General features: G+C 47.9%; 1 protein-coding gene across 2 annotated transcripts in view; it reads left to right on the top strand.

The window, feature by feature from the left end:
• Positions 1-2169: 2169 nt before the first annotated feature.
• LOC122942572 (protein MTSS 1-like) overlaps positions 2170-13912 on the top strand; it is a 135044-nt gene continuing 123301 nt past the window's right edge. For both annotated transcript variants that reach the window (XM_044300231.1, XM_044300230.1), the window contains exon 1: positions 2170-2381. In XM_044300231.1, coding sequence (XP_044156166.1) covers positions 2310-2381 — 72 coding nt within the window. In that variant the 5' untranslated portion in view covers positions 2170-2309. The remainder of the gene's footprint in view (positions 2382-13912) is intronic.

Raw genomic sequence — 13912 nt, 5'->3', positions numbered from 1 at the left:
TGCCGTCCTCTGCTTGCTTCCGCGGATTCTTTCCCCTTCTTTCTGTCTCTCGTCAGTGCACAGGCGCACTGTTATGGTGGATCTGTGGAAGACACACTGTTATGGGGGCATCTGTGGATGACACATTATGCCTCTCATTAGCCCTCATTATGCCTCTCATTAGCCCCCATATCAGCCCTTATGCCTCATTAGCCCCCATTATTCTTCATATTAGCCCCATTATGCCTCATTAGCCCACATTATGCCTCTAATTAGCCCACATTATGCCTCTAATTAGCCCCCATTATGCCTCTTATTAGCCCCCATATGCCTCCTATTAGCCCCCATATGCCTCCTATTAGCCCCCATATGCCTCCTATTAGCCCCCATATGCCTCCAATTAGCCCCTATATGCCTCCAATTAGCCCCCATATGCCTCCAATTAGCCCCATAGACCCCATATGCCTCCAATTAGCCCCCATATGCCTCCTATTAGCCCCCATATGCCTCCTATTAGCCCCATATGCCTCCTTTTAGCCCCCAAATATGCCTCCTATTAGCCCCCAAATATGCCTCCAATTAGCCCCCAAATATGCCTCCAAATGCCCCCATATGCCTCCAATTAGCCCCCAAATATGCTTCCAATTAGCCCCCAAATATGCCTCCAATTAGCCCCATATGCGTCTAAATGCCCCCATATGCCTCCTATTAGCCCCATATGCCTCCTATTAGCCCCCATAATGCCCCCAGCAGCCACATTTTTTATAAAATAAAATAAAAAAACACTTACCTCTCCTGCTCCTGGACGGACGCCGCCTGCCATTTTCTCCCTCCTCAGTCGACTGTGCTCTAAACTGGCGCGCACAGCGTGAGGTCACAGAGCGACCTCACGCTGTGCGCAGCCCTGCACAGCCGACAGCCGAGGACCAGGAAGTGGTGAGTACAGAGCGTTCACCACTTCCTGGTTCTTCGGTACTAATGAGCGCTTCCATAATGGAAGCGCTCATTAGTATTCACTCAGGGGAATCAGCGGGGGGGCACCCGGGGGGGCAAGGAACAACATAGGGGGGGCAATTGCCCCCCCTCGCCCCCCTCTAGCGACGCCACTACATGCTGGGAGTTGTAGTTTTGCAGCAGCTGGAGGGCCGCAGTTTGAGAATGCCTGTCCTAGAGGCTCTGTTTGCCCACCTCTTTTCACACCCTTCTCTTGATTGACAGGGCAGTGCTGCTCTTCTCCCGCCAGCCGTTTCTGCAGTGTAAATCTCGCGCCGTTCAGTATTCGGTGCACGGACCATAACGAAATTCTACGACGGACTCCCCTGCATAACGGAAACGGGACGGATCCGTTTTGCAGCCCATAGACTTCTATTATGACGGAATGAATAACGGAATGCCTTTAAAGGCATTCCGTCATAGAATTGCGTTATGGTCCGTGGTAACGGAATCCATAACGCAATTCTGCTTTTACCACCAAATGAAGCGTGAACGAAATTCATAACATGAAATTCGCTCATCTCTAGTCGTAACCATGGAAACAAGCAGTGTGATGGTAAGGAGGCAATATGGACAATCACAGTACATTAGTAAGTGCCTTGTATTAACTTTCTCTACTTGATTAATGCCACTTACAAAAGTGAGACAATGCCTTTCATTTATGGCATATGATATCCACAGGACATACATTTCCCATAGGAACCTGTGGAAACTGTGTTACAGTATTTTTGGGGACCACAGCTGTATATGTGAGATGCAGGCCACAGCCCTGGTTAATGAACGCTTCTCCATGCCCCTGGACTCTGCCTTATTCTCTCAGCACATGCTGCTTGTTCTCTTCAAGGACACCCTCCACACGACATGCCTGAACCGGCAAGCACTTGAGGTGAATGAGTCCTCACACACCTGTGGGCGTGGCCAGAGCCCCTCCCATGTACACAGAGCCCTGCCCCGCCCTTCGTTCGCAAGGAGAGCAGGCAACATGTACGGAAAGAAGCCCACGTCGCTAGGTAAAACCACGCCCAGTGCATGACGTCACCCACCAGAAAATCCCGCCCTTTCGTTGTGTCCTTCCTAGGAGACAGTTTAGGCTACTTTCACATTAGCGGTCCTTGGTTTCCGTATGCGGCCGCTAGGGGGCTCTGTGCCTTTGCCTAAACTGCGTATTCCCGAAGCCAGGTCTCCCCTCCCTCCCCGCTCAGTGCATTGCCGCGGCATGAGATCAGTGTGAGCTCTTCCTATTATCACTGGTTGTCTGTCGTCGTCTGCTGCTGGCAGGAGCCCGCACACCGGATACGTGCACCGAGAGAGACGGGGCTCTGCCCGGCGCAGGAACCATGGACGCGGGCATGGAGAAGGAGTGCAGCGCGCTGGGAGGACTCTTCCAAACCATCATGAACGATATGAAGGTGAGAATGTCTGCCAGGCGTGTCTGGGGAAAGTTCCATAACAAAGGGGACAATGCTGCTGCAGGGCGCACGGCGTCCAACCTGTTCACCCCCCCTCCATGTGTGTGCGGGCACGTCCATGTCGTGTCACAGGCGATCGTGCTGCACATCCATGACAGTCATGTGTACATTGCACTCCTCTGTGTGTGACTGCATTGTCCATTGGTGCCACCAATGTACCTGCTCCACCAGTGAGGCTGATGGGAACAGTGGGGATGATGGATCTCCAGTCTTGTGGGATCCATCACCCTGGAGGTTCTTCCTATGTGCCATCAGAAGGTGGCCCAATGGTCACCGTCCTCCATGTAATGTCTGCAGTACACAGTGATCATGCTCACCTGGTGCTAGATGTTACTGTGCCTGTGGTGCTAGATGTTACTGTGCCTGTGGTGCTAGATGTTACTGTGCCTGTGGTGCTAGATGTTACTGTGCCTGTGGTGCTAGATGTTACTGTGCCTGTGGTGCTAGATGTTACTGTGCCTGTGGTGCTAGATGTTACTGTGCCGGTGGTGCTAGATGTTACTGTGCCGGTGGTGCTAGATGTTACTGTGCCGGTGGTGCTAGATGTTACTGTGCCGGTGGTGCTAGATGTTACTGTGCCTGTGGTGCTAGATGTTACTGTTCCTGTGGTGCTAGATGTTACTGTGCCTGTGGTGCTAGATGTTACTGTGCCGGTGGTGCTAGATGTTACTGTGCCGGTGGTGCTAGATGTTACTGTGCCGGTGGTGCTAGATGTTACTGTGCCGGTGGTGCTAGATGTTACTGTGCCGGTGGTGCTAGATGTTACTGTGCCGGTGGTGCTAGATGTTACTGTGCCGGTGGTGCTAGATGTTACTGTGCCGGTGGTGCTAGATGTTACTGTGCCGGTGGTGCTAGATGTTACTGTGCCTGTGGTGCTAGATGTTACTGTGCCGGTGGTGCTAGATGTTACTGTGCCGGTGGTGCTAGATGTTACTGTGCCGGTGGTGCTAGATGTTACTGTGCCGGTGGTGCTAGATGTTACTGTGCCGGTGGTGCTAGATGTTACTGTGCCGGTGGTGCTAGATGTTACTGTGCCGGTGGTGCTAGATGTTACTGTGCCGGTGGTGCTAGATGTTACTGTGCCGGTGGTGCTAGATGTTACTGTGCCGGTGGTGCTAGATGTTACTGTGCCGGTGGTGCTAGATGTTACTGTGCCGGTGGTGCTAGATGTTACTGTGCCGGTGGTGCTAGATGTTACTGTGCCGGTGGTGCTAGATGTTACTGTGCCGGTGGTGCTAGATGTTACTGTGCCGGTGGTGCTAGATGTTACTGTGCCGGTGGTGCTAGATGTTACTGTGCCGGTGGTGCTAGATGTTACTGTGCCGGTGGTGCTAGATGTTACTGTGCCGGTGGTGCTAGATGTTACTGTGCCGGTGGTGCTAGATGTTACTGTGCCGGTGGTGCTGTGGTGCTAGATGTTACTGTGCCTGTGGTGCTAGATGTTACTGTGCCTGTGGTGCTAGATGTTACTGTGCCTGTGGTGCTAGATGTTACTGTGCCTGTGGTGCTAGATGTTACTGTGCCTGTGGTGCTAGATGTTACTGTGCCGGTGGTGCTAGATGTTACTGTGCCGGTGGTGCTAGATGTTACTGTGCCGGTGGTGCTAGATGTTACTGTGCCGGTGGTGCTAGATGTTACTGTGCCGGTGGTGCTAGATGTTACTGTGCGTTGGTGCTAGATGTTACTGTGCCTGTGGTGCTAGATGTTACTGTGCCGGTGGTGCTAGATGTTACTGTGCCGGTGGTGCTAGATGTTACTGTGCCGGTGGTGCTAGATGTTACTGTGCCGGTGGTGCTAGATGTTACTGTGCCGGTGGTGCTAGATGTTACTGTGCCGGTGGTGCTAGATGGGTGGTGCTAGATGTTACTGTGCCGGTGGTGCTAGATGTTACTGTGCCGGTGGTGCTAGATGTTACTGTGCCGGTGGTGCTAGATGTTACTGTGCCGGTGGTGCTAGATGTTACTGTGCCGGTGGTGCTAGATGTTACTGTGCCGGTGGTGCTAGATGTTACTGTGCCGGTGGTGCTAGATGTTACTGTGCCGGTGGTGCTAGATGTTACTGTGCCGGTGGTGCTAGATGTTACTGTGCCGGTGGTGCTAGATGTTACTGTGCCGGTGGTGCTAGATGTTACTGTGCCGGTGGTGCTAGATGTTACTGTGCCGGTGGTGCTAGATGTTACTGTGCCGGTGGTGCTAGATGTTACTGTGCCGGTGGTGCTAGATGTTACTGTGCCGGTGGTGCTAGATGTTACTGTGCCGGTGGTGCTAGATGTTACTGTGCCGGTGGTGCTAGATGTTACTGTGCCGGTGGTGCTAGATGTTACCAGACTTATGGTCTATTGAAATACATGACACCTGAAGATAGGACTCTTCTTCACAAGTCCATCTGCTCTCGTAAGATCTTCAGGATGAAATGGTGACGTTTTTCCATCTCATGATGGATGACAAAAATGGCTTGTACCTGTTGGGTCTCTTCAGCGGTTACTTAAAGGTTGTTTCTGGATTCCCAACTTCAGTGGTCGCTGGTTGGAGAACCTGGCAGCTCACCCATAAGTATTTGCGTGTTGGCCACCTTCATAGGGCACTGTAGGTTGGTAGACATCACTTTAGCATGTCTTGCTTTCAGTTGGCCATAGGTAGTTTGTGGTACCAGCACAGTCATCCATTTTGCTAGTTCATCTGGTGATCACGGCACAGGGCAGTTAATGTTTCTTCAGACGCTCATCCCCGATAATTGACCTGGTGATCGGTCTGTGTAAAAGGACCTTAACTTGGTGACCTTAGTAGTAAGGTGAGGGGTTTTACCATAGCAAGCATTTATGTCCTATGGATAGGCTATGCCATAAATGTCTGACTGCTGGAGTCCTCATGCATCCCGCCAGGACTCCCACTCATCTCACACAAGGGGGTTTGATTTCGGAGAAGATGTGGGCACACATTAAAAAGCAGTCTCCCTTATACTGTATGTGAAATAACAGAGTATATGAGGTAATGCAAGGTGTATAAATCGTGGCCCATTCCAGTGAAGGGCGTCCATCGTGATGTGTGCAATCGGGTGTGTCCGTCAGACCTTGCGGTAATGGTGACTGACAGTTCATGGTGTGTTTACATGTGAGGATTTTAGGAAGATCTGATGGTTACCATTGGGCTATGTTCTTGTGTAAAAATCTGGAGTGGTTCTGCACCTGGATTGGCCCTATTCAGATCTATCTGCCTGTGGTGAGCCTGGTTTCTGTGTGGTATCTGCTTTAGGTCTCATGAACACGACCGTGTGCTGGCCTTTCCGTGTATTGGGGACCACAATTTGCGGTCCCCAATGCATGGCAACATCCATGTGGCTGCCGCAAACAGATCCAGACCCATTCAACTTGAATGGGTCCGTGATCTGTCCGCACCTCAAATAAGTAGTGCATGCACTACTTTTTTGCGGTGCGGAGGCACGTACAGTAAACCCATGGAAGCACTCCGTAGTGCTTCAGATCCGTGCCTCCGTTCCGCATCTCCCGGATTGCGGACCCATTGAAATAAATGGGTCCGTGATGCGGGATGCACACAGCCGGTGCCTGTGTATTGAAATACGGCCACAGCCAGGCAATGGTCGTGTGCATGAGTCCTAAAAGAGATTGTTCACTCCTGGGGAACTTTTCTGCAGACCACCCTCCCAGCGTGGCCAGACCTGCGGTGGGAATCATATTTATCTCCACTTCTGAGTTCTGGCTCCGCTACCGCAGCTCCTGGGTTTTCCCACGTCAACATCTTGTGTGACCACTGCAGTGGAGCCAGAATCTAGGAGCGGGGACCAGGGTAAGTATGGGTCCCACGGTAGGTCCCTTGCACACAACCGTATTTTTTGTCTCCACTCCGTTCCGCGGCTCAGCAAAAAAGATAGAACATGTCCTATTCTTCTCCGTATTGCAGTATAGGCATTTCTACAATAGCGCGGGACCTGCTGAATGGGAAACTTCAGGCCGCCCATGACCGGTATCCGTCTTTTTGCAGACTACAAAAACGGATACCGTTGTGTACAGGAGGTCTTAAACCTGTGGTGCGTGTTCACAAACAGCAGATTTATTGCACAACATTTTGGGACTGTACCTTTTATTAGAAACGGCTTGCAGAAATCCATGCACATTCTGCAGAAACAACCCCATTCAGATATGTGGGTTGGCTTTTCGGTCACGGAAATGTCAGCAACAAAGTTGCTGCGTGTGAACAGGGCCTAAGGCTAGGTCTACACGATGACTTGTTTCGCTCGACCGGGCACATCTACACTGCAATTTTTTTTTATAATGATGGTCTATGGTGTCGCAATGAGACATGCTGCGACTGCGATGCGACCAGTCGCAGAAAAATCCATCTCAAATTGATTTTTTTTGCGACTGTCGCGTCGCAGTGCGACACCGCAGACCCATAATTATAAAAATTGTCGCACGACAAATGTCGTCTTGTAGACCTAGTCTAAAGACAGTGCAGCCGTTCGGGCCTGTCAGGTGACAGCCGTAAAGGAATAACTTTGCTGTCTCTTCTGGTCACGGGTAGATGATTGTGGCGTAAACCTGGGTCTGATGCTGCCTCCTTGATTTCTTTCGCTTGTTTCACATGGAAGCGACACGTCTGGCTTTCTCGCCCACTCCTGTTGGATAAACAGTCTGTGTTGTGATTCAGCTATGTACTAATTCTCCCGAGCCCCATGTGCGCGCCGCGCTGTCAGTACGGCACAGGACTGCGGGGACGACCTGCCAACATGACATCGTCTAGATAAGATTTTTCTTCTTTGGGAGAAATCTTGGTATTAAGTGAAAACGGCATCAGGCGAGTGAATGGTGGTCCTGGAGTTACTTCTCTCCTATGTACGGAGCCCAGCAGTGTGTAAGGGTAGAGCAGGCCATGGATGCAGAGATGTGGTCACCGGCCCACACACTGAATCAGAACATTTGCTTCGAAACCACGTATGTTCAGAGAGATTTGGCTATGACGGCAGCATTTTTCTTGGGCTAGTCATATCTATTTAGAGGGATCCCCCACCACAAGCATTTCTGACCTATTGACATATGGAATAAGTGTAGACCATGAAGAATAGGGTGTACTATGGGTTGGCTGTGATGCAGAGGAGGGGTGCCAACACTTGCGAGGTCACTGTCCATTATGCTGGGGCTACACGACGATCTCAGTTGCTCGACCATGGATCTCAGTGCAGCCATAGAAATGAATGGGGTCGCAGCGCAACTTGCAGATTACCACGACTTGCGTCAACGTGCAAGTTGTGCTGCAGCTTCATTGATTTCTATGGCTGCCCCGTCACACTGCAATCATTCGTCACACGTGTGGCTCCAGCCTCAGGCTGCATTCACTCGAGAGTGGGGGGGGGAATGGCAAAACGGTCCATTTTTAACAGTCGTTTTTTCAATGATGCTTTTCTGAAAATGGATGTTAAAATTGGCACCCTTCAGTTGTATGGGGGCTGTGAAAATTTGTAAAACTGGACATGTCCTATTTTTTTAATTTTTTTACATCTATTAGGACGGTTTCGCATTAGCGTTAGAAATTCAGTTATAGTGCTATAACAGAATTTTAGGACAGAATGCAAAACGGACCCCTTTGAGAGGCATTCCGTTTTGCTCCGTCGTAATACATTTCTATGGGCACAAATAACGGTTCCGTTTTTTTTTCTGTTATACATGATAGAAAAAAAAGTCCTGTCAACATGACTTATTTTATTTTTTTTCTATAATGCATAACGGAAAAATAACATAACCGTTATTAGTGCACATAGAAATGTATTACGACAGAGCAAAAAGGAATGGATCAGGTGATCGCTGTCAATCTGATCATTGACAGTGATAACCAGCATATCCATGGTGGCAAATCTGTAGGCCTGAATTTCTGCTGGACCTTTTCTGTGAGTGAAGCCAGACTTTTGCATCTATGGGTGTTCTCCCCCCCATACACTGTTGTAATGCTGAGTGTAAAAGGTGCAGCTGTGTAAAGTAGTTATGTTTATCACGACACATGACCAGGAGGACAAGAGGAGGACAGCTGGCCAGGACATTTGTTGGGTAGACATGTGTGCACTTTGTTTTTGTGCCTGTCCTGCAAGATGAAAGTGGCGAGACCCTGTTAGAAGGTGTCACGAGGCTTCTGTTTGTCTAAGCATGCTTGTGACTCTTTCAGGGTTGGCAAAGTTTCTGTTGGATGAAGTTTTGCAAAGTTCTCCTCAAGCCTGAGGTCTTCAAAAGTGTTGTGAGCTGTGTTCTTCACATGGATTCCTCCTCACAGATGGGGTTGGGGGGACATATTGAGAAATAACTCCATCCCCCGAGCCCAATGAAGCTGTGATGTGTAAAGTTGCCAAGAAGTAGCAGATAATATGGTCCATATTACCTCTAGGCAGATTGTCTTTACTATATATTGCTTTATCAGTAGGATTTTTGGTGATCTTCTGTTTTTGATGATCCACAATCGACCAGTTTTGACTTTGAAACTACTTTATCAGCTGACTAGGAAACATGCTATGTTGTTACATGACGGTCTGACCATCTACTGGCCCTTAAGGCTACCTGGACAGGTTGCGGATTGTTGTCTGGAAATACCACAGCGTAATACAGTACCAGGAACATTTTTGAGGTTAGACAAATCTCATCTACACTTACCATAGATTTTTCGTTCTGTGCAGATATTGACCTGCTGTGCGGATTTTGAAATCCACAGCATGCATGTCAATTCTTTGTGCGGTTGTTACCGTTTTCAGTGCAAGGGTGAGATCTGCTACAAAACCGCATAAAAACTGCCCGAAAAAACTCTCATAACACGTGGTATTTAATTTCTATTTTGGTGCAGAAACATAAAGAAATCCGCATGGAGATTTGTGCGGAATTTCTGCAAGACGGCCCACACCCGTGTGCAGCTAGCCCGAGGCATGAGCTCTTTCGGCTCAGACCTGAGATTGCATTCCAGTTTTTTGCTTGCATCAGCTAGTTTATTGGGGAGTGGTTATTGAGACAGGTAGGGAAGGATTTGCTTGATTTGGCATTGTAATAAAATGAATCAAGGTTTAAGTCAATAGGTTGTGTGAAATCTTGGCGATGAGACATGTGACCTTTGTCCTCCATAGACCTTGTGAGCTTCCGGAGATGGGACGGTGATTGTTCTCGGCAGGTCTGTCATATAAGGCTATTTTCACACTGGCGTTTTAGCTTTCCGTTTGTGAGATCCGTTCAGGGCTCTCACAAGCGGTCTAAAACGGATCAGTTTTGCCCAAATGCATTCTGAATGGTAAATGATCCGCTCAGAAGGCATCAGTTTGCCTCCGATCAGACTCTATTCCGCTTTGGAAGCGGACACCAAAACGCTGCTTGCAGCGTTTTGATGTCCGCCTGACGATGCAGAGCCAAACGGATCTGTCCTGACTTACAATGTTAGTCAACGGAGACAGATCAGTTTTCACTGACACAATCTGGCACAATAGAAAACAGATGCGTCCCCCATTGACTTTCAATGGTGTTCAAGATGGATCCGTCTTGGCTATGTTAAAGATAATACAAACGAGATCCGTTCTGAACGGATGGATGCGGTTGTATTATCTGAACGGATGCGTTTGTGAAGATCCATGACGGATCCACACCAAACGCGAGTGTGAAAGTAGCCTAAGAAGTAAAGCAAGGTGATACATTTCTCATGAGGAGCAATACAATAAAGATATCCACCAGTTTACCATTGGTCATAGTAGTTGGAGATGAGATTTTTGGGTAAATGACCATAGTTTGGGCCTGACTTTGCATTTATGCTGATTGTCGGAGATGTTCTTGGTTTGTACGCTTAGCACAGGCGGTTCCTAATGATGGGATCCACTTTCTCTGTCTCTGATGTGTATGCAGCTTGTAATGGTCAAGGCTTAAAGGGAATCCTGAGCATAATAGGTCATGACTAGCTGATCGTCGGGGGTCTGACACCCCGTACCCCCACCAATCAGCTGCTCTGATGTAGCTTTGGTGCCGCAACTACCCAGCTCTGTCAACCTTGTCGTGGAAGTCCATGATGAGCGCTGTCCACTACAAGGGTTGACAGCACTGTTTTGGCAATGGAGCTATACCAAAACAGCTGATAGGCAGGGTGCCAGACCCCCACTGATTAAATAGTGATGACCTATCTTGAACTCTGTAGGTATCCATGGGCAATGTGAGGTATCGTGCTTGACTATAATGTTCCCCAGCAGAGATCCAAGGTGCTACCTGGCAAATATGCAGAGAATCGGTCGGACAAAATGCCCTATCCTTCTATTCCCTGACATCTGTCGGTAGTCAGGAGCTTTCCATACTCATTGACTTATGTGCTAGCTCTGAGTTCGGCCAACAATACCCTGTGTGTAGGGGCCTTTAATTTGTTTGGAAGTAGATAGTTTGTGATCCTCTCATGGTTCACCATCTCTTGTAGACATTATCTGGTTGTTTGCCCTCTTTCCTGGCCTTGTGTGAGGTTAACAGAACACTAGTGAGAAATAATTGGATAGAAAATGAAACTGCAAGCCAGGCAAGATAAGGCTGATTTATGGTTTGATAATGATAGCAGTTTACGGCCCAGATTCCTTTTTTTTTAATGGAGCCTCTCTGTATTGTGCTTGTTAATAAGTTCTCAAGAAGAAAGGCAAATAAACGGATGATAAGGAGGCCTCTTACATGTGTTATTTTGTCTCTGAAGAGGGGTTTGCATAACTCAGAGTCCTTGAGGGCTGTGTTTAGCTCCCATCTCAGAACTTGGGTTTTCTCTGCGTCAGATATTTAAAAAGAAAATGTTGGAAACTTGTCGGTCAAGTTTTGTGTCTCTTGCGGGGAGCCTCCAGGCAGATAGAGGCAGGTGACAGACACGGGATTTGTTGCATCCTGTTAGGGGTAAGGTCTCTCCTGTGATGAGATGCCAGATGTGGAGAGCAATCCAAGCATGAGAACTTCTTGCTTCTCCACTCTCTGTATTCATGTTTTAGGGTTGAGCCTTACGGCAGGACCTCATGGAAAATCTAGCCAAACCGTGTTGAGATGTTGGCTGTAGATGGTGTGTTATAACATGACTGACATCTAAAATCATGTTGCAGTGTAATAAATTGACCTGTTTGGATACTCCTTTTTACACCTGCACCATATATTTGATGGTTGTTGCATCTAATACGTTCAGAATAAAAAGTGCAAAATTAAACAATTTGTACTGCTTGTACCTCAAATGTCCTACCAAAAGAAATTTGGGGAAAAAAATGTACATTTCTATCACATACTGTATTACTGAGGTATTCTGCCCCGGAAGCATTGTTGAAAGTCGGAAGTAGTGCTGACAACATTAATAACTATAGGTCAAGACATTTAGAAGTTTGACGAGTTATGATTAATGGAACAGATTTTTTTGGGTGTTCAGAAATTATTGTAGTCCCATAGATGCAATGATTGTACGTCTCCTCTTCGTTATTAGGCAGATCAGCTAAAAAAAAAATCATGAATGGTGGTCATACACCTTAGGCGCTGTGTTTACCACATGAAAATCCCCAAAAAACTGTTTTACAGAGAGTTGCTGCCGGTTTCGCAATATGCTTTTCGCCCGTGCAGTTTGTACAATAAAACCATGTGCGTCACCTCTTTGATGCGACATTGACTGCGTGGCCAGAAAAATGTCTCATAAATGGACGCTTAGCTAGCTGTAGGCCAAATGCTCTTTCAACTATTCCTGACATACACATCCTCCATCTACATACATGATGGCTCGGCCGAGTATGCAAGTGTTCTTACTTGCTCCATGTAAATATGCCACTGATCACCTAACAAGCAAAATGGTTAATTGTTGGTGGCCACATATTTTATGTGGCACATAAAATCATTGTTTGCTCTCAGGGATGTGCTGCCGGAAAATAATAAATATGTTGGGAGATGGACAAACGCAGGAGCAATCGCTTGACCCCTTACAGAGGAGATAATTACTACAGCCATCATCTCTGCTCAACGATCAGGAATGAACGGTTAGTTCCCGATCATTGCCTATGTATCAGCCTGTGGAAAGGGGCCAGATGCCTCAATGGGGGCTTATCTCTGCGAGAAAAAAGGAATTGGCATTAAAGGGTTTTTTCCAGGCTCCAAAAAGGCTTCTCAAGTTAGGTCATCAGATCAGTGGGGACCAGACACCCCACACCCCCAGTGATGAGCTGTTCCCTGCAGCCTCTCGCACTGGAAGTAGCTCCTGAATGGAACAGGAAGCCGATAGCTCCGTTCAAAGTGTAGTGGCCGTGCAGGGTTACTGCAGTTTAGCTACCATTCACTTTAATAGGAGATGAGTTACCCAGCACGGCCACTACACTTTGAATGGAGCTGTGCTTCCTGATCTAGTCAAGAACTAGAGGTCAGCTAATTGGTGGGGCAGTCGGGTGTCAGCCCTCACCAATTGAATATTAATGACCTATCCTGAAGAAAGGTAATCAATATCAGGAACCTAAAAAAATCCCTTTAAATCCAACATTCCATGAATCTTCTTCCACCTTTCATCTACTTTCAGGGGAAAGTCAGCACTCGCGTTTCATGCACATTTTAGATGTTCGGCCAGTTCCTCCTAAAACTGCCGGGTTTAGCCAAGGTTTATTTGATAATTATGGGCACTATATGTCTGTAACTTGTGAGGCCAATTTAAGTAGATACTTATGTTTGTATTGTTTGGTTGTCCTGCTGTTAATGTAGTGATAACAGGTGATAAGGATCTGCTCAGCATGTGTTTGAGGTGTCTGTCTGCTTTGAACAACACAAGGATCTGGATTTACAGTCAACATTCTCAGAAGTAGCCCACGAGTGACCTCTCCGCAATGCCCTTGTACTGTCTACTGCAGATAAAGCGCTCAGAACCGAGTGGCTCCACCACTTAGAGATATGATGTGTGAATTCCTAAATCTGCCTCTTAACCTTCATGAAGGAAATAAGGACTTGCAGGCGTGCTTACACGGGTGGCATCTGCTCTACTGTGCCTTATGACATCTAGAGAAATGGTGGGGAGCAGCAGTTGAACGAGCAGGTAAGGCTACTTTCACACTAGCGTTTTTAGCGGATCAGTCATGGATCTGCAAAAACGCTTCCGTTACAATAATACGACCGCATGCGTCCGTCATGAACGGATCTGGTTGTGTTATGCCTTCTATAGCCATGACGGAAACATCTTGAACTCCATTGAAAGGCAATGGGGGAAGGATCTGTTTTTTAATGTGTCCCCATTGACTTGCATTGTGTGCCAGGACAGATCCGTTTGGTTCCGCTTCGTCAGGCGGACAGCAGACAGCGTTTTGGTGTTCGCCTCCAGAGTGGTATGGAGAAGGAACGGAGGCAAACTGATTCATTCTGAGCGGATTCTTTTCCATTCAGAATGCATTAGGGCAAAACTGATCCGTTTTGGACCGCTTGTGAGAGCCCTGAACGGATCTCACAAACGGAAAGCCAAAATTCCAGTGTGAAAGTAGCC

Source organism: Bufo gargarizans, chromosome 6 (genome assembly GCF_014858855.1).
Source record: "Bufo gargarizans isolate SCDJY-AF-19 chromosome 6, ASM1485885v1, whole genome shotgun sequence".
Taxonomy (NCBI): domain Eukaryota; kingdom Metazoa; phylum Chordata; class Amphibia; order Anura; family Bufonidae; genus Bufo; species Bufo gargarizans.
Note: the sequence above shows the minus strand (reverse complement) of the source record. Positions and strands in the feature narration are given on the sequence as shown.